The sequence below is a fragment of the Elephas maximus genome, chromosome 1 (genome assembly GCF_024166365.1).
Source record: "Elephas maximus indicus isolate mEleMax1 chromosome 1, mEleMax1 primary haplotype, whole genome shotgun sequence".
In the NCBI taxonomy this organism is placed as follows: Eukaryota; Metazoa; Chordata; class Mammalia; order Proboscidea; family Elephantidae; genus Elephas; species Elephas maximus.
This window is the reverse complement of record NC_064819.1, coordinates 337,231-356,022: the sequence shown is the minus strand read 5'-3', so window position 1 is coordinate 356,022 and position 18,792 is coordinate 337,231. Positions and strand designations below refer to the sequence as shown.

Below are 18,792 nucleotides of genomic sequence, written 5' to 3'. Positions count from 1 at the left end.
CAGCGGGCAACTCTAAAGGTTTATTTGTCTCATATCCAGCGACCCTGTTGCTGTCCTACCAGGAACCAAGAATTCAAGCGCTCTCAGGGCAAAAGTTTAACCCTCTGAAACTGTGAACCTCTTAAACCGCTCCCAGCTGAATTCAGATGATGTTAGAATCCCTGAGACATCATACCTCAAACGCTCAAATTAAGCCAAACTAGGAAGCTTAAAGTTACACATTCAGGATTTGAAAATACGTATCTATAACTTATACAATAACATAAAGAAGGGAAATGTGGCTGACAAGCATTTATGCTAAAACGACTCCTCGTTTGTCTGCCTCTTCTCCTAGCTCCAACTCCCAGCTGCGTCTGGCTCTGCCTATCTGGGCATTGGAGAACTCTAGAGCCACTTCAGTGTTGCAGAAGGAAGACTTCTAGGGATGTGGGCAGGGCCAGCCAAGAGGATTTCCAGCCCCGGGCAAGTCTACCGACATAAAAAGGCTGCCGGCGCCCTCCCTCTTCTACATCAGAAAGGTAGATGAGTAGACGCTGGAAGCGGGCTGCACACACTAAACACTTTCAAACAGGAAACCCCAACCCTGGGAGGGACAGCCTGTCAGCCTTTTAATTTCCTGGCGGTGGCAGGAGTTAGCCGGGTCTTCAGCACTTTGATAAGCGATGACTGTTTGGGCTGTTACTAAATGCACCAGCGAACATTTCAGCTGCGCCTCCACAACGCGGGGCGCAGGCTGAACGGGGTTTCAAAACGTTCTCCAAGGCTTCCAGCCGCTATCTCTAGCGGTGGGGAGACAGCCACACCATAAACTTTTAGGGGATCTAAAGGCCAAAATCAAAACCCGGGACTCCCGGCTGTTCAAACTCGGGAGTTCCCTCTTGAAAAACTGTGAAACCAGAAGAATTTATCTCTTATTGGATCTAGCCGGAAATTGGCGGGGGGGGGAGTAATTGTTTCTGAATCCTGCGCCCCAACATCCAGCTGAAGACCTTCTCTTTCCAGCGCTCTCCCTGAAAAAGCAGCTCGATTATGAAGATTGGGGTCCTTCCTTCCTGGCTATGCCTCAGAACTCGGCAGAAGTTGCAACCTGGTACCCCCAAGCCCCGCCTGTTCCCCACCATCGCGCCCTGAGGGTCTCCTCTTTCCCGACACTCTTCCCCAGAACCTCCTCAAGCAGAGGTCCACCCAAACCCAGCCCCACAGAATCGTGCAGAGCAGGGTTCAGGCCCCCGCAAAGCTGCGCAGCCCGGCTCTTTCGACCCCAGCCCGGGCTTTTGTCCCCACCGCCAGCAAGAGAAGCCAAGGAACCCCGCGCCCCGCGCCCGCTCACCGTCTCATCTTCCCTCCGCGCCGCGGCTCTCGGGCCCAGCCGCCCTCCCGTCCTCCCTCCGGCTCCGGCCCGGCCCAGCCGCAGCCGCGCGCCCGCCGGCCACTCGGGACTCGCCGTGCGCAGTGAGCGCGCCTCCCCGGCCCCGCCGCCGCCTCCTCTCCGCCCCCGACCCGCGGCGACCAACTCGGCGGCGGGGGAGGCCGCGCCTGCCTGCCTGCAGCCGCCCGGGCGCGCGGAGCCGGCGCAGCCCCCTCCTCCAGGCCGGCCGCCGGCCCCTCCTCACCTGGCGGCTCGGCTCGGCAGGGTCCCCGCGGCGAGGACTGGCAGGCGCGCTCTGTGCGCCCGCGGCGCTGTGTGGTCCCCCTGGGCCCAAGTGGTGGGCTCCGCGCGGCTCCCTCCGGCGCCCGCGACCCCCTTGGTGGCCACCGCGCGGGGACAGAGGGGTTTTTTCCGGCAGTGGAGTGGGTGGCCCACGTCTCTCCCGGGCAGCTTGCAGTGGAGGTTTTTACTGCCGCGGGAGGCGCCTGGCTGTTCCCCGCATCTCCCGGCCCAGCCTCTCTAAGCCGTGTTTACAGCGGTGCAGCAGAGACTTTTGTGTCGGGCTTTTTTATGAGGGGGAAGAAGGGCGGGAGGGTACACGTCCTCGGGTGATGATTTCCTCACCCCACGACAAAGTTTCTACTGGAAAACTCCAGGTGGCCGCACCTTCTCCTGACTGGACGCCCGCAGGCAGGTTTACCTGATGCGTCAGAAAAGCAGCTTTGCGAATCTTCGGAAAGGAACGGCCTGAGCTAAGGGATGGGAACCAAAAAAAAAAAAAAAAACCCAAACCCGTTGCCATTGAGTTCATAGCGACCTTACAGGACAGAGTAGAACTGCCCACATAGAGTTACCAAGAGCGCCTGGTGGATTCGAACTGCGGGCCTTTTGGTTAGCAGCCATAGCACTGAACCACTACGCCAGCAGGGTTTCAAAGGGTTGGGAACAGGAGGGTTTAAAACTCTTACATTGACTTCCTTTTAGTCATTTTTCATGGAAAGTTTCTGTATTTTCCAACCTGTTTTTCTGAGTTGCTGTAACAGTTTAAAATAAATGCTGATGTGAATGTCCTCCAAAGGGTGCTTGGTGAAAAGCCACGAAATCCACCGAGAGCGGCAGGAATACGACCCTCCTTTGCAAACTCTGGGAAACCCTGGTGGCGTAGCGGTTCAGTGCTATGGCTGCTAACCAAGAGGTTGGCAGTTCAAATCCACCAGGCGCTCCTTGGAAACTCTATGGGGCAGTTCTACTCTGTCCTATAGGGTCGCTATGAGTCAGAATCGACTGGAAGCCAGTGGGTTTGGTTTTTGGTTCCAAGCTCTGAGCGAGACCCCCGGGTTACAAAGGTGAAGCACTGAGCGAGACCAGGGTTACAAAGGTGAAGCACATTGGTCCTTAGGAACTCACAATGGCAAGAAAAAAAGCCCAATAGAGTGCAAACCATTTACATTATGATCAGTGTTATTTTAGCTTCCAGAAGATGAATAGCACTGGGGGTGGCACCGAGTCATCAGTGTAATGACTAATTTAACACACTTTTCATGTGTGGAATTGAAAGTCTGACTTCTGATTTTTTTTTTTTTATCACCAATGAAATTCTTGGTGTTTTATGGGATTTTCCCCCCGCCCTGTGTCTTTGGCCAGTAGAAACATGCCCAAGATCAGTCCAGACCTATCAAAGGAACAGATGAATGTTCCAGCAATTCTCTCCTCTTCCTACATCATCCGTTTCCCCCTCTTTACTGGATCCTTCTCATAATCATGTCATTTCTTCCATCTTAAAAGAGCAGAAAATCTTTCTCTTGACTTCACTTTCCCCTCCAACCAACTTTCCCTTTTTTTCTGCCTCCCCTACAGCAGAACTTCCGAGTTGTTAAGAAAAGCCATTACCAAGTTCTCTCTTCCTATTGACACTGAAAAAAAATACCAGTTGCCACTGAGTTAGTTCAGACTCATGAAGAGCCCACGCGTGCCAGAGTAGACTGTTGCTCCATAGGGCTTTCAACAGGTGATTTTTTCTGAAGTAAATCACCAGGTCTTTTTTCCAAGGCCTTGGGCGGACTGAACCTCCAACTTTTTGGTGAGCAGCTAAGCATGTTAACCATTTGCACCACCCACTTAATTCCACTTCTAAACAGACTTTTGCTTCTACCCTCCCCATGGAATTGTTCTTGTGGAGATCAAGCTACTAAATTGAAAGGTTGTTTCTCAGTCCTCATCTTACTTGAACTACCAGTACCAATTAACCGTCCAACACCTCTTCCTCCTGGAAACACTTACTTGACTTCATGACACCATGACACCACACTTCCATGGTTTTCTTCCAGCTCCATTGGTTGCTTCCTTCTCAGCCTCCCTCTCTTCTCCCAGCTTCTGAGCATTGCAGTGCCCAGAGTTCACACCTTGAATCTCTTGTCTTCTCTATCTACACTTCCTTGGTGAGCTCATCCTGTCTCATGGCACTAAATACCATCTATGTGTTGGTGGCTCCCAATTTTACCCCAGCCTAACCCCTCCTTGGAACACTAGGCTTATGAAGGCAACTGGCCACCTGGATATCTACTAGGCATCTCACACTTGACATGTCTCACACGCTGAGCTCCTGAAATTCCTCTCCCTGCCTCCCAACTACCTTGTCCCGACTGAAGTCTTCCTCATCTCAGGCCCCAAACCTTGACTTTTCTATTTCCGTCATATTTCAAATCCAATCCATCAGGAAATCATTCGGCTCTTCAAAATAAATCCAAAATTCAGCTACTCTACATGACCTCCACTGTTGTTAGCACCCACTTCCAACCTACATACCTTGTCTTGCCTTTGGTTATCCTTACCTTGTTTCTGCTTTTCCCTCATGCTGGTTATTCCCAACACAGCAGCCAGCATGATCTTTCTCAAACATTAAAAAAAAAAAAAGTTGCAGTCGAGTCAACCCCAACTCACGGTGACCCCAGGTATGCCGGAGCAGAACTGTGCTCCACAGGGTTTTTAATGGCTAATTTTTCAGAAAGTAGATTGCCAGGCCTTTCTTCCAAGGTGCCCCTGGGTAGACTGGAGCCTCCAACCTTTTGGTTAGCATCCAAGTACATTCACTATTTGCACCACTCAGGGACTCCTTTCAAACATGACCCGTTGCCATCCAGTTGATTCCGACTCACAGTGACCCTGTAGGACAGAGTAGAACTGCCCCCTAGGGTTTCCAAGGAGCACCTGGTGGATTCAAACTACTGACCTTTTGGTTAACAGTCAAACGCTTAACCACTGCACCACCAGGAGCCCCTTTTCAAACATTAAGGCAGCTCGTATTACTCCTCTGCTCAAAACCCTGCAACGGCCCTATCTCAATCACAGCAAAAGTTAAAGCGCTTGTAACAGCCTTGAAGGACCACACGTGGTCAGACTGACCTCAGTATTCCTAGACTGTGCCAGGTATGTTTCCATCCCAGGGCCTTTGTCCCAACTGTCCTCTCTACCTGGAATTCCTTCCCCCTACAAATATCAGCATGGCTGTTCCATCACTGCCTTCAAGACACTGCTCAGATCTCATCATCTCCCTCAGGCCTAACTTCCCGCCCTATATAAAATAAAAAATGCTCTCTCCATCCCAGTTATCTTTACTTTTCAGGCAGAATCATCACCTACTGGCAGATTACGAGATGTATTTTTATTATGTTTCATGTCAATCTCTATTCATTAGAAGGTAAGTTCCATTGCAGGCAGGGATTTTTGTCTGTTCCCTTCAATCTGTATTCCTAATGAGCCTAGATTGGTGCCTGCCGTGTGGCTAGTGATCAAGAATGAATTAACAGCCTCGACCTGAAGCACTATGGTTTCAAACATCGCCCAGGACAACACTAGCAATACACTTGACTAAGTAGACATCTATGAGACAGTCGTTCTCTCTTTTGAGGGTCTAAGGTGCATACATTCATACTAACAAAAAACAGTAGAAGGTCCAAAAATACATTGCTTTTATTCATGTCTAAGAAAAAAAAATGCTAACGCTTACTGAGTGCAACAGTTATTATACACACCAGGTACTCTTCCAAATATAGTATTAGTTTGTTTAATCCTGATAACAACCCTAAGAGGTAAACCAAAAACAAAAAACCCATTGCCATTGAGTAGATTCTGACTCATGGCAACCCCATGTGTTACAGAGTGTAACTGAGCTCCACAGGGTTTTCTTGACCTTAACCTTTACTGAAGTAGATCACCTGGCCTTTTCTTCCACAGCACCACTGAGTGGGTTCAAACTGCCTACCTTTCAGTTAGCAGTCTGCAGGATCTTTGCTACCCCTGTTTTATTAATTAAAAAACTGAGGCACAGAGAAGTCAAAGGTCATGCAGCTAGTAGGGACAGCAGGATTTGAACACAGACGGTGTGGTTCTAGAGTCCATGATCTTAGAGCTATCCTTCACTTCTTCTCCAAGCACGAATGAAAGCAGGAGAAATTTCTGTAAAATGAGTAATTCCTAATTACAAGACAAAAAAAAAAAAACGATCCTCATGGATCTCCCCTTGCTGCCTTACGTTATACTGGAAGAACTTTCATGATCACCAAGCTCCCTGAAGGCCAAGGGGATCGTGTTATTCACGTTTGTGTGATTCACAGCTCTAAGACTTGACACTCAAAAAGTCTTCATCTAATTTTTTTAAGTGATTAAACCCAGAAAGGCTCACACTCCTGATGAGTTTGTGTGGTTTTCAGTAGCTTTTTCTGTGCCATAGCAGCCCAAAGGCAGAAGAGACCACCCTTGCAAGTGTCAACTGGAGTGTTAACTGATGACCTCAACATCTTAAGATGCCTTTTGAGGGCATTATTGACCTTCACTGAAAAACAAACTTCTATTCTAAAAAAATGGTTACAATAATAGCCGATTCCTGTTTTATGGATTAACATGATAAAGGAGCACCACTGTTTGCATCAGGGACAGCATAAAGGTAGCCCTCAAAAGAGTAAACTTCTCCTCCCTCTGTGGAAATGCTATGAAACCATCAATTTCATCTATGTCCTATATAAATTGAGTTCCACATCATAAACTCCTTTTCAATTTTAGTGATAAATAAATTTCCTCTGTCCTAAAAAATGATGTATTTTCACTTTTTAGAAAAGGTATTTTTATAGTCATACCTTCATCTCTTTCGCATTGGATTTGCAATTGTTGGAAAGGAGATTATGCAACCTACCTTTCCCTTTGTATGTGGGTTGCAAGGAAGCTCAGAGTCACACTTACTAGTAACTTATTGTAACTATGGTAATAGTTTGCTTTCTGCTCCTTTTTTAATTTCTCTGATGTATTTTTATTCCACTAACCTTAAGGTACTTCAGGATAGATCTTGAAAGGTTCTTTTTGAGGATGAATGCAACACCATTCCTCTTCAAGTTGTCATTCCCAGCATAGTAGACTATATGATTGTCTGATTCAAAATGGCCAATACCAGCCCATTTCAGCTCACTAATGCCTAGGATATCAATGTTTATGCGTTCCATTTCATTTTTGACAATTTCCAATTTTCCTAGATTCATACTTCGTACATTCCAGGTTCTGATTATTAATGGATGTTTGCAGCTGTTTCTCCTCATTTTGAGTTGTGCCACATCAGCAAATGAAGGTCCTGAAAGCTTTACTCCATCCATGTCATTAAGGTCGACTCTACTTTGAGGAGGCAGCTCTTCCACAGTCATCTTTGAGTGCCTTCCAACCTGGGGGGGCTCATCTTCCAACACTATATCAGACAATGTTCCGCTGCTATTCATAAGGTTTTCACTGGCTAATGCTTTTCAGAAGTAGACTGCCGGGTCCTTCTTCCTAGTCTGTCTTAGTCTGGAAGCTCAGCTGAAACCTGTCCTCCATGGGTGACCCTGCTGGTATCTGAATACCAGTGGCATAGCTTCCAGCATCACAGCAACACACAAGCCCCCACAGTATGACAAACTGACAGCGTTTCAAGATCTATCCTGAAGTACAACACTGTCAGTGATAGGATAATATCCATATGCCTACAAGGAAGACCAGTTAATACAACTATTATTCAAATTTACACACCACCTGCTAGGGCCAAAGGTGAAGAAATAGAAGATTTTTATCAGCTGCTACAGTCTGAAATTGATCAAACATGCAATCAAGATGCATTGATAATTACTGGTGATTGGAATGCGAAAGTTGGAAACAAATAAGAAGGATCAGTAGTTGGAAAATATGGCCTTAGTGACAGAAACAATGCTGGAGATCCAATGATAGAATTTTGCAAGACCAACGACTTCTTCATTGCAAATACCTTCTTTCACCAACATAAATGGCAACTATACACACGGACCTCGCCAGATGGAACACACAGAAATCAAATTGACTACACCTGTGGAAAGAGATGATAGAAAAGCTCAATATCATCAGTCAGAACAAGGCCTGGGGCCAACTGTGGAACAGACCATCAATTGGTCATACACAAGTTCAAGCTGAAACTGAAGAAAATCAGAGCAAGTCCACGAGAGCGAAAATATGACCTTGACTATATCCCACCTGAATTTACAGACCATCTGAAGAATAGATGTGATGCATTGAACACTAGTGACCAAAGACCAGATGAGTTATAGAATGACATAAAGGACATCATCCATGAAGAAAGCAAAAGGTCACTGAAAAGACAGGAAAGAAAGAAAAGACCAAGATGGATGTCAGAGGAGACTCTGAAACTTGCTCTTGTGCGTCGAGCAGCTAAAGCAAAAGGAAGAATTGATGATGTAAAAGAACTGAAGAGAAGATTTCAAAGGGCCTCTCGAGAAGACAAAGTAAAGTATTATAATGACATTTGCAAAGAGCTGGAGATCGAAAACCAAAAGGGAAGAATGCACTCAGCGTTTCTCAAGCTGAAAGAACTGAAGAAAAAATTCAAGCCTCGAGTTGCAATAGTGAAGGATTCCATGGGGAAAATATTAAATGACGCAGGAAGCATCACAAGAAGATGGAAGGAATACACAGAGTCATTATACCAAAAAGAATTAGTCCATATTCAACCATTTCAAGAGGTGGCATATGATCAGGAACTGATGGTACTGAAGGAAGAAGTCCAAGCTGCTCTGAACGCATTGGCGAAAAACAAGGCTCCAGGAATTGATGGAATATCAATTGAGATGTTTCAACAAACAGATGCAGTGCTGGAGGTGCTCATTCATCTATGCCAAGAAATATGGAAGACAGCTTCCTGGCCAACTGACTGGAAGAGATCCATACTTATGCCTATTCCCAAGAAAGGTGATCCAACCGAATGTGGAAATTATAGAACAATATCATTAATATCACACTCAAGCAAAATTTTGCTGAAGATCATTCAAAAATGGCTGCAGCAGTATATTGACAGGAAACTGCCAGAAATTCAGGCCGGTTTCAGAAGAGGACGTGGAACCACGGATATCATTGCTGATGTCAGATGGATCCTGGCTGAAAGCAGAGAATACCAGAAGGATGTTTACCTGTGTTTTATTGACTATGCAAAGGCATTCAACTGTGTGGATCATAACAAACTCTGGATAACACTGCGAAGAATGGGAATTCCAGAACACTTAATTGTGCTCATAAGGAACCTTTACATAGATCAAGAGGCAGTTGGTCAGACAGAACAAGGGAATACTGCATGGTTTAAAGTCAGGAAAGGTGTGTGTCAGGGTTGTATTCTTTCACCATACCTATTTAATCTGTATACTGAACAAATAATACGAGAAGCTGGACTATATGAAGAAGAACGGGGCATCAGGTTTGGAGGAAGACTCTTTAACAACCTGCGTTATGCAGATGACACAACCTTGCTTGCTGAAAGTGAAGAGGACTTGAAGCACTTACTAATGAAGATCAAAGACCACAGCCTTCAGTGTGGATTACACCTCAACATAAAGAAAACAAAAATCCTCACAACTAGACCAATGAGCAACATCATGATAAATGGAGAAAAGACTGAAGTTGTCAAGGATTTCATTTTACTTGGATCCACAATCAACAGCCATGGAAGCAGCAGTCAGGAAATCAAAAGACGCGTTGCATTGGGCAAATCTGCTGTAAAGGACCTCTTCAAAGTGTTGAAGAGCAAAGATGTCACCCTGAAGACTAAGGTGCGCCTGACTCAAGCCATGGTATTTTCAATCACATCATATGCATGTGAAAGCTGGACAATGAATAAGGAAGACCGAAGAAGAAATGATGCCTTTGAATTGTGGTGTTGGCAAAGAATATTGAATATACCAGGGACTGCCAAAAGAACAAACAAATCTGTATTGGAAGAAGTGCGGCCAGAATGCTCCTTAAAGGCAAGGATGGTGAGACTGCGTCTTACATACTTTGGACATGTTGTCAGGAGGGATCAGTCCCTGGAGAAGGACATCATGCTTGGCAGAGTACAGGGTCAGCAGAAAAGAGGAAGACCCTCAAAGAGGTGGACTGACACAGTGGCTGCAACAATGAGCTTGAGCATAACAACGATTGTAAGGAGACGCAGGACCGGGCAGTGTTTTGTTCTGTTGTGCACAAGGTCGCTATGAGTCGGACCCAACTTGAGGGCACCTAACAACAACAACAACAACAACAACAACAACCTTAAGGTACATTTGGGTTTTGCTCTATGTTCTCAAATATATACGAAGTATAAGTAATAGAGTAGCTATTCAAGTTAAGACCAGAAAGTTAACCTAAATGAAAGTGGAAATCATTTGGAATCTCCGTGGGGCACAGAAAGACAAATACCTCCATTTTCTTTGCTCAGTAAGCTTAACGATTATCCTCATGTGGTGCTTTGTGTTTAAACATGAAAATATTTACGCTGTAATTAGGATACAAATCTAAATACACTTGGAAGGGCTGGTTAATTTTTGCATCAAATGTTGTCTTTCTGCCCTGCCCCCAATCTTTTCTTTGAGTTTGTATTGGAATCAAGCAGGAAAAAGATGAGTGTGTGTGTGTGTGTGTGTGTGTGTGTGTGTGTGTGTGTGAAACAGACGAGGACGAGGTGTGCCCATGCCTCTTCCAGGTTAACCTACACTCCAAGACCCTGAATTGGTCTACTCTTCGTGCATGGTAGGCTTAGAACAAGGAGGTTTTTTTGCATCTTATCTGCTTGTCGCAGGGGAACAAAAAAAAAGTCACCCCTTCAGCAGCTCCCAGCTGAGTCTCTGATTTTGCCAGCTTCCTATCGGATACTCGACATTGCAGGGACCTCAGCTTCTCTTCTCCCTGTTGTTCTTCTTTGCTTTCCTTTCAACTAATTTTCACTAGCCCTCCAGTGATCTCATACCTTAATTTCAAATTTTTCCTTAATGATTCATCCATTTACTCAGCCACCTTGGCAGGGACCAGTGGTCAAACTGACATGCCAGATACATACAGACTTCACTTCACTGAACACTCCTGACAACTCAGAGCCATAGCCAGCACTCAGAACATGACAAAGGCTAAAAGAAAGGCTGCCACACAATGTGCCTGGGTGGGCGGAAGATGGAGATAAAGCATTTATTATGTGTTCCTATACAAGGGGCTTACTGCCTAGCAAGTAACTGTGATATAATAATGTAATATAATGCAGATTGTAAACAAACGATACAAGCATATTTTGATGAGTTCAGAGAAGGGCCTATCACTGCCCAGTGAATCTGTCAGGAAAGATAACATATATTATCTTCATACTGCAGAACAGGGCATTCCAGGTGGAGAAATTAGCCTGAGGTAAGCAGGGGGACCTCAAGGTGAAGGGAGGTGAGGGAATGGTGAGCAATCCAGCCTGGGCGTAGCAGTGCACGGAAGGCAGAGTAGGAGGTGAGACTGAAGGAGCTGAGCCGGATTTGGGGGCAAGGGAAAGATGGGGCTTTGCATTTTAGATTTCATGTCTAATACTGTTTTAATTATGTCATGTCCTTGCTCTGAACTTGCACTGGCTCTTCCTTGCCTAACAAACACAGGAAGAGCCAGCAGCTGGGTAGGAAGAGGAACCTGATTACATAGGGCTAGGATCAATGAGAACGATGCAGGCCAGCCATAGAATTTAAGGACTCCAATAAAGCCATACCCATTCTGTTTCCTAGAGTTGCCATGAGTTGGAATCGACTGGAGGGTAATGGGTACTCTATTTCCTAACGCGCTAAAAAAGGTATTAACCCCCAACTCCTGAAATTCACCCAGAAGCAAAAATGAAATAGGTATTTTTGGTTGTTGGGCCAAGAGTTGTATTGGAAACTCAGTGACTTAATATTCCAGTTAACCAGCCCTGCCACCTGGGACTCCTGGCTACTTGATTGACCTTTTAAAATGGTCCACTGCATGGGGATAATTGCCTTGTTTTGGCCAGAGGAGTTGTAAAGAGTGCTAGTAAAAACCTTCTTACATAGCACCCAGCCCTGTCTACAGATGTAGTGCTACTGCTTGATGGACTCTAAATGGTTACTTGATATAGACAGTGAGACATGGACAGTGAGACACAGACACTGAGACACAGTGAGACACGGACAGTGAGACACGGACAGTGAGACACGGACAGTAGAGACACAGTAAGATGCAGACAGTGAGACACAGACAATGAGACACAGACAGTGAGACACAGTGAGACACAATGAGATACAGACAGTGAGACACGGACAGTGAGACACAGTAAGACACGGACAGAGAGACACGGACAGTGAGACACAGTGAGACACGGACAGTGAGACATGGACAGTGAGACACAGGACAGTGAGACATGGATAGTGAGACACAGACAGTGAGACACAGTGAGACACAGATGGTGAGACACAGACGGTGAGACACAGATAGTGAGATACGGACAGTTAGACACAATGAGACACAGATAGTGAGACACGGACGGTGAGACACAGATGGTGAGACACAGATAGTGAGATACGGACAGTTAGACACAATGAGACACAGATAGTGAGACACGGACAGTGAGACACAGGACAGTGAGACACAGATGGTGAGACACGGACAGTGAGACACAGTGAGACACAGACACTGAGACACAGTGAGACACAGACAGTGAGATATGGACAGTGAGACATAGACAGTGAGACACGGGCAGTGAGACACGGCGAGACACATACAGTGAGACACGGACAGTGAGACACAGTAAGACACGGATAGTGAGGCATGGACGGTGAGAAATGGACGGTGAGACACAGAACAGTGAGACAGACACAGTGAGACACAGACAGTGAGATATGGATAGTGAGACACAGTGAGACACGGACAGTGAGACATGGACAGTGAGACACGGACAGTGAGGTACGGACGGTGAGGCATGGACGGTGAGACACGGACAGTGCGACACAGACAGTGAGACACAGGACAGTGAGACACAGACAGTGAGGCACGGACAGTGAGACATAGACAGTGAAGTACGGACAGTGAGGCATGGACAGTGCGACACGGACGGTGAGACACAGGACAGTGAGACACAGACAGTGAGGCACGGACAGTGAGACATAGACAGTGAGATACGGACAGTGAGGCATGGACGGTGAGACACGGATGGTGCGACACGGACGGTGAGACACAGGACAGTGAGACACGGACAGTGAGGCACGGACAGTGAGACATAGACAGTGATGCTTAGGACTGGCATGGTCCTTTCTGACTCACTTGAATTTCTGGCTATCCTCAAGGACCAGGAGTTTCTGTGAGTTAAAAGTATGCCTAAAGAAGATGATCAAAATTCATTTTTGTGTTTCTCAAAGAGAAACAAATAAGAACTCAAGGGGAAAAAAATCGCTACTTAAAAGCTCATCCTTACTGTAGATTTCCACAGACTGTTTTTTTTTTTTAATTGTGCTTTAAGTGAAAGTTTACAAATCAAGTCAGTCTCTCATAGGAAAATTTATATACACCTTGCTATATACTCCTAATTGTTCTCCGCCTAATGAGACAGCACAGTCCTTCCGTCCACTCTCTATTTTCATCTCCATTTGGCCAGCTTCTGACCCCCTCTGCCCTCCCATCTCCCCTCCAGACAGGAGCTGCCCACATAGTCTCATGTGTCTACTTGATCCAAGAAGCTCACTCCTCGCCAGTATCATTTTCTGTCTTATAGGCCAGTCCAATCCCTTTCTGAAGAGTTGGCTTTGGGAATGATGGTTCCTGTCTTGGCTTAACAGAAGGTCTAGGGACCATGACCTCCAGGGTCCCTCTAGTCTCAGTCAGACCTTTAAGTCTGGTCTTTTTATGAGAATTTGGGTTTTTTTTAATCCCACTGCTCCTCTGCTCCCTCAGGGGTTCTCCGTTGTGTTCCCTGTCAGGGCAGTCGTTGTTGTAGCCAGGCACCATCTAGTTCTTCTGGTCTTAGGCTGATGCAGTCTCTGGTATATGTGCTCCTTTCTGTCTCTTGGGCTCATAATTACCTTCTACAGGTTGATTTTTTAGGCATTAGTATTGTATTTGTAAGACAGACATGACCCTTCAGAATTTTAACACGAGTATATGAATATATAGATACATTTTAACATTAATATTTAACTTTGCTTTATAAAAGGCTTAGCAACCCCACAATACACAAGAGGAAAGTTACATATATTGAAACGAATTTGCTAGTCAAGAAGATAAATATGGATAGGTTTAAAGTGTACATTTCCCACCCCTTCCCTGGGCCTGTTGGCAGAGCTTTCTGGGGCTCTCCTATTTCATCTCCAAAAAGCCCAGGTAAGGCTTGAGGACCCCTAATTATTGGAGGGCTGTTGTTGTTCTTAAGTGCCATCGAGTCAGTTCCGACTCACAGCGACCCTATAGGACAGAGTAGAACTGCCCCATAGGGTTTCCAAGGAGCATCTGGTGGATGTGAACCACTGACCTTTTGGTTAGCAGCTGAGCTCCTAACCACTGCACCACCAGGGCTCCAGTTGGAGTGCTAGTGAGAGGAAATCACCTAAATGCTTTTCGTTTCTCTAGTCTGTTGAGCACAAATGACCAGTGTAATCAAGTCAAGCCCTGATGTGGTTTACTGTTTTCCTGTTGCACAAGCTAATTTTGTCCCACATCCTATTTGGCTCCTGAAATTATCAAAGTGATTACCCAGATGGGAAATTCTTCTCACAGGCAATTTTGAAAGATGCCTGTAGGTAGAGGGCAACACTACCCCTAGAGAACAATTCGCTTCCAAAAGAAAGGTTCATCGTTCATGGGCTATTAATTACCATTTCACGTTAGATTCTCAAGGACTTTGTAAATAGTCAAACGCTTTAATCCTATTGGAGATAGCAATCCCTTATTTTCCATTCCAACTGCCACAATCCTCATTACAAGAAAGAAGGAGACTTGAGGGGTGCACATGAGGGAAGGTGGTGATGATGTACTAGACACCTACAAAGGAATGTCCCTTGGACACAGTGGATCCAACATGTTCCAATCATTACTTTCCCCTAGGTATACCCCTCAACCTCTTCCTTTGTTGTATTCCATAATTAAGGAAAGAGTACTCCCTTATAGCTAGCCATACAATTCCCCAATCTGAAAACTTCTTCAGTCCCTCATTCTTCCTCAATCCTTATTATAAATCCATTGTGAAACCATATTATTTTTACCTCTCAAATATCTGCCAATACCTCTTGTCATAGATTGAATTATGTCCCCCCCCCCCCCCCCCGCGCAAAAAAAATGTGTTTATCAATGGGGCTGGGCCATGATTCCTGGTATTGTGTGATTTTCCTATACGTTGTAAATCCTGCCTCTATGATGTTAATGAGAGAGGATGGGCGGCAGTTGTGTTAGTGATACAGGACTCAATCTATGAGATTGGATTGTGTCTTGAGGCAATCTCTTGAGATATAAAAGAGAGACCCTAGCAGAGAGACAGGGGGACCTCATACCATAAAGAAAGCAGTGCCTGGAGCAAGCACGTCCTTTGGACCCAAGGTCCCTGCACAGAGAAGCTCCTAGTCTGGTGGAAGATTGATGAGAAGGCCAACAGAGACAAAAGCCTTCCCCTGGAGCTGACACCCTGAGAAAAGCCTACTTTACTATGAGAAAATAAACCTCTCTTTGTTAAAGCCATCCACTTGTGGTATTTCTAACAGCACTAGGTGACTGAGACACCACTCTCCTGTGCATGCTGGTCGCCTTCATTTCTCACCTGGCATTCTTAACACTCACTCCCAGAGGCAGCTAAAATCAAGCCCAGGGGCCAGGAGAAGATGGAACTTCATTAGGCCTGGGGCTGCAGGAACCTTGGGTGTGTGGTCGGGAAGGCTCCCTCAAGGCACTGAAAAGTGGAAGGGCCTAGAGGGAAAGCTAAAATCCACATTTTGGAGAAAGGGTCAGGAAATATCAAATCCGAGATACTGGTGACCCCATGTACTTGGCTGGGAGAGAGGCAGGGTGTACGGATGTTCCTGAGTAATGCCTTAAAGCTTGCAGTTAGGGCAGGGATGTGATGGTCGTGTGGGGTGGGGGTAGGAAGACACTGGAATTATAATAAGTTCCTAAATCCAGTCTCAGCAATTATTTTGTTCTTCTTTCTTTCTTTTTTTAATCCCTACCATTCTAAGCTTTGTCAGGGCAGGGACTGTTTTTTTTATCTTATCCACCGTTTATATCTTCAGTGCCTCCCCCAGTACTTCATACCTGACCTGTAAAACCCATTGCTGCCCAGTTGATTCCAATTCATGGCTATCTTACGTGTTTCAGAGTAGAACTGTGCTCCATAAGGTTTTCAATTGCTGTAATCTCATAAACATGATCACCAGTGGATTTGAACCACCAACTTTGTGTTCAGTAGTCGAGTGTAAACCATTTATGCCACTCAGAGACCTTCAGATATGACCCAAAACCCATTGTTATCGAGTTGATTCTGACTCATAGCGACCCTATAGGACAGAGTAGAACTGCCCCATAGAGTTTCCAAGGAGCGCCTGGTAGATTTGAACTGCCGACCTTTGGGTTAGCAGCCATAGCACTTAACCACTATGCCACCAGGGTTTCCTTAGATATGGCAGACACTATAAAACATTTGTTGAATAAATACATGAAACGGATTTGATTACTGAAAACTAATCTCATCACTTCAGTGCTTAAAATACTTCAGTGACTCCTTGAAACCTTTAGAATACAATAAATACTGAATCAAGTTTAGCATGAAAATAAAGGAAAGAACAACAACAAAAAATGTAATTTGGCTACTCCAGGTTATTTTCCCACTTGATAGCTTACCATTTCTTCCCTCTGCTCCCTACAAGGGACGAAAGTTCAAACCATAATAAATACCTGCAGTTAGTTATTAACCTTTTCTGTCATTACCACAGCAGTCATACCCTCCAAAATGTGATTCCTGACTCCAAAATTACACTGTTATCTTGCAATTTTTGTCTTACCTTCCTTAGTTTTTACCTGCTCACTAAATATACTTCCTTCGGTAAAGTGGCTTTCTAGTTTAACTTCTTATTTCCAGAACTTGGCACAATGAGAAATGAAAAAATTAAATCTAGCTTGGAATAACCCTCCTTTAACAGAAGAGGAATCCACAGAGCAGAAAGGATCAGCAAGTCACAGCGAAACCCTAAGGAGGATGACTAGAACCAGGTACCCAGCATACCCCTGAGTTCTCTGTCTACTTCGTCACCTGCAGCGTAATAAACAATAATGACGGCAACAGTTATTTTGTGATTCCATTCATTCTGTTTGAGTGCCGGGGGAGACATTACAAAGATAGCAACCAAAACCAAAAGCCCTCTGAATTGGGAGTGGTTGAATTGGGATCCCCTTTCTTCTGAAAGGATGAGCTGCTTGCTCTGCTAAAGAGCCTAAAAACTTGATGCCTTTCTCTATGTGTCCCATTTCCGCCCCATTTTGTCTGGGCTTTGGTTTTGGAATGACTGATGAGTCAATGGGAAAGACCTTTCCACACCAGCCACTTTGGCCTCCCTGTCATTCAGCATCTTGTCAAAACAAAGCCGCAACATGCTTTCAGGGAGGTGAGGAACCTGTAAATTAGCATGTAACCAGAGCTCTGGGCAAGGATTGCCGGGGCCGTGGCTATCTTCCTGGTGCTTGCTAGACTCATGGGTTTATGCTGAAAAATTCCAGCTCGTTCCCACTATGGAGAGTGGAGCGTAGGTATTGTAAATATTTCCTGAAAATCTCTGACAATGCAGTGTGTGCCATACGAGTTTTTACCAAGATGTTGCACATCGACAGCTTCGTCCTCCGTGGGTTCCTCTCTCTGGTTATCATCCTCCTCCATCAGGATCTTCTGCTGAATCTCAGAGGAGAAACTGGGGTGGATGCCAGCCTGTGTTTAGCAAGAAGGAGAGGTACCGTGATTAGAAAGCTGAAAGCTGGACTGACTTCATGCTGAAAACCAGAAAATCAACACAGCTAACATCTGGGGAGAAATAGCTGCTGTTGAACTTGAAAAACAGGCATCCCTCAACCACCGTGCTATCCCACTGCTAACTATCCTTTAGGATGACAAAATTTAAACAACAGCAACAACCTAAAAAACACTGTTGGATAAAATGTATGTGCTGTTGCTGTTAGTTGTTGTTGAGTCAGTTGACTCATGGCAAACCCATGTACAACAGGACAAAATGTTGCCTGGTCCTGCGCCATCCTCACGATTGTTGTTATGCTTGAGTCCATGGTTGTAGCCATTGTTTAATTTGAATACCTTCTAATCAACCTAAGGGGCTCATCTTCCAGCACTATACCGTACACTATTCTGCTGCGATCCATAGGGTTTTCATTGATTAATTTTGGAAATAGATCACCAGGCATTTCTTCCTAGTCTGTCTCAGTCTGAAAGCTCACCTAAAACCTGTCCACCATGGGTGACCTTGCTGGTATTTGAAATACCAGTGGTAAAGCTTCCAGCATCATAGCTACATGCAAGCGACCACAGCATGACAAACTGACAGAGGGGTAGTGGAGAATATACAGAGATTAACAAAAAACAGATGCCAAAAAATAATTAACAGAGGTTACTTAAGCCGAAAGTCAGACTAGTCTATTGACTGGTTCACTTTGGGTTTGTTGTTGTTTATTCTCTACTTTTCATCCCATGTTTCTTATTTACTAGCCATCCTGTCCTTTGCTTTTATTATCTCTTTTAATTTTCATAATATCCCATATTATAGAAAAGGAAACTGATGTCCTCATTCTCAAGAGCTCTCCAAGGCTTTCTTCCATCTCCTGATTCTAAGCCAGGCCTCCTGCGACTCTCATATGTCCACAGTTTTCTCCGCAGATTAGCTCAGGGATACTCCAGGGGGTAATACGGTCCCATTGTCCTGTAGTGGCACCTGTTGCACCCAAGTATTTTCTCATTTAATTCTCACAATTATTTTCAGACTAAGTATTATTATTCTCATTTTATAGATGGGGCTGTGGGCCTCTGGAAATCTATGAACCTTATCAAATGTCACATAAAAACACACATTACTATAAGGTAACAATACCCACTTCCTATT

General features: G+C 45.1%; 1 protein-coding gene across 6 annotated transcripts in view; it reads right to left on the bottom strand.

Moving 5' to 3' along the window:
• Nucleotides 1-18,792, bottom strand: part of PHLDB2 (pleckstrin homology like domain family B member 2) — a 333,291-nt gene that overhangs the window by 154,863 nt on the left and 159,636 nt on the right. For 4 of the 6 annotated variants that reach the window (XM_049875765.1, XM_049875785.1, XM_049875770.1 and 1 more), the window contains exon 2: nt 17,501-17,615. In XM_049875765.1, coding sequence (XP_049731722.1) covers nt 17,501-17,567 — 67 coding nt within the window. In that variant the 5' untranslated portion in view covers nt 17,568-17,615. Of the gene's footprint in view, nt 1-1,330; nt 1,461-1,613; nt 1,895-17,500; nt 17,616-18,792 lie in introns of those variants that run through there. The other 2 variants (XM_049875800.1, XM_049875775.1) reach the window with 2 other exon arrangements.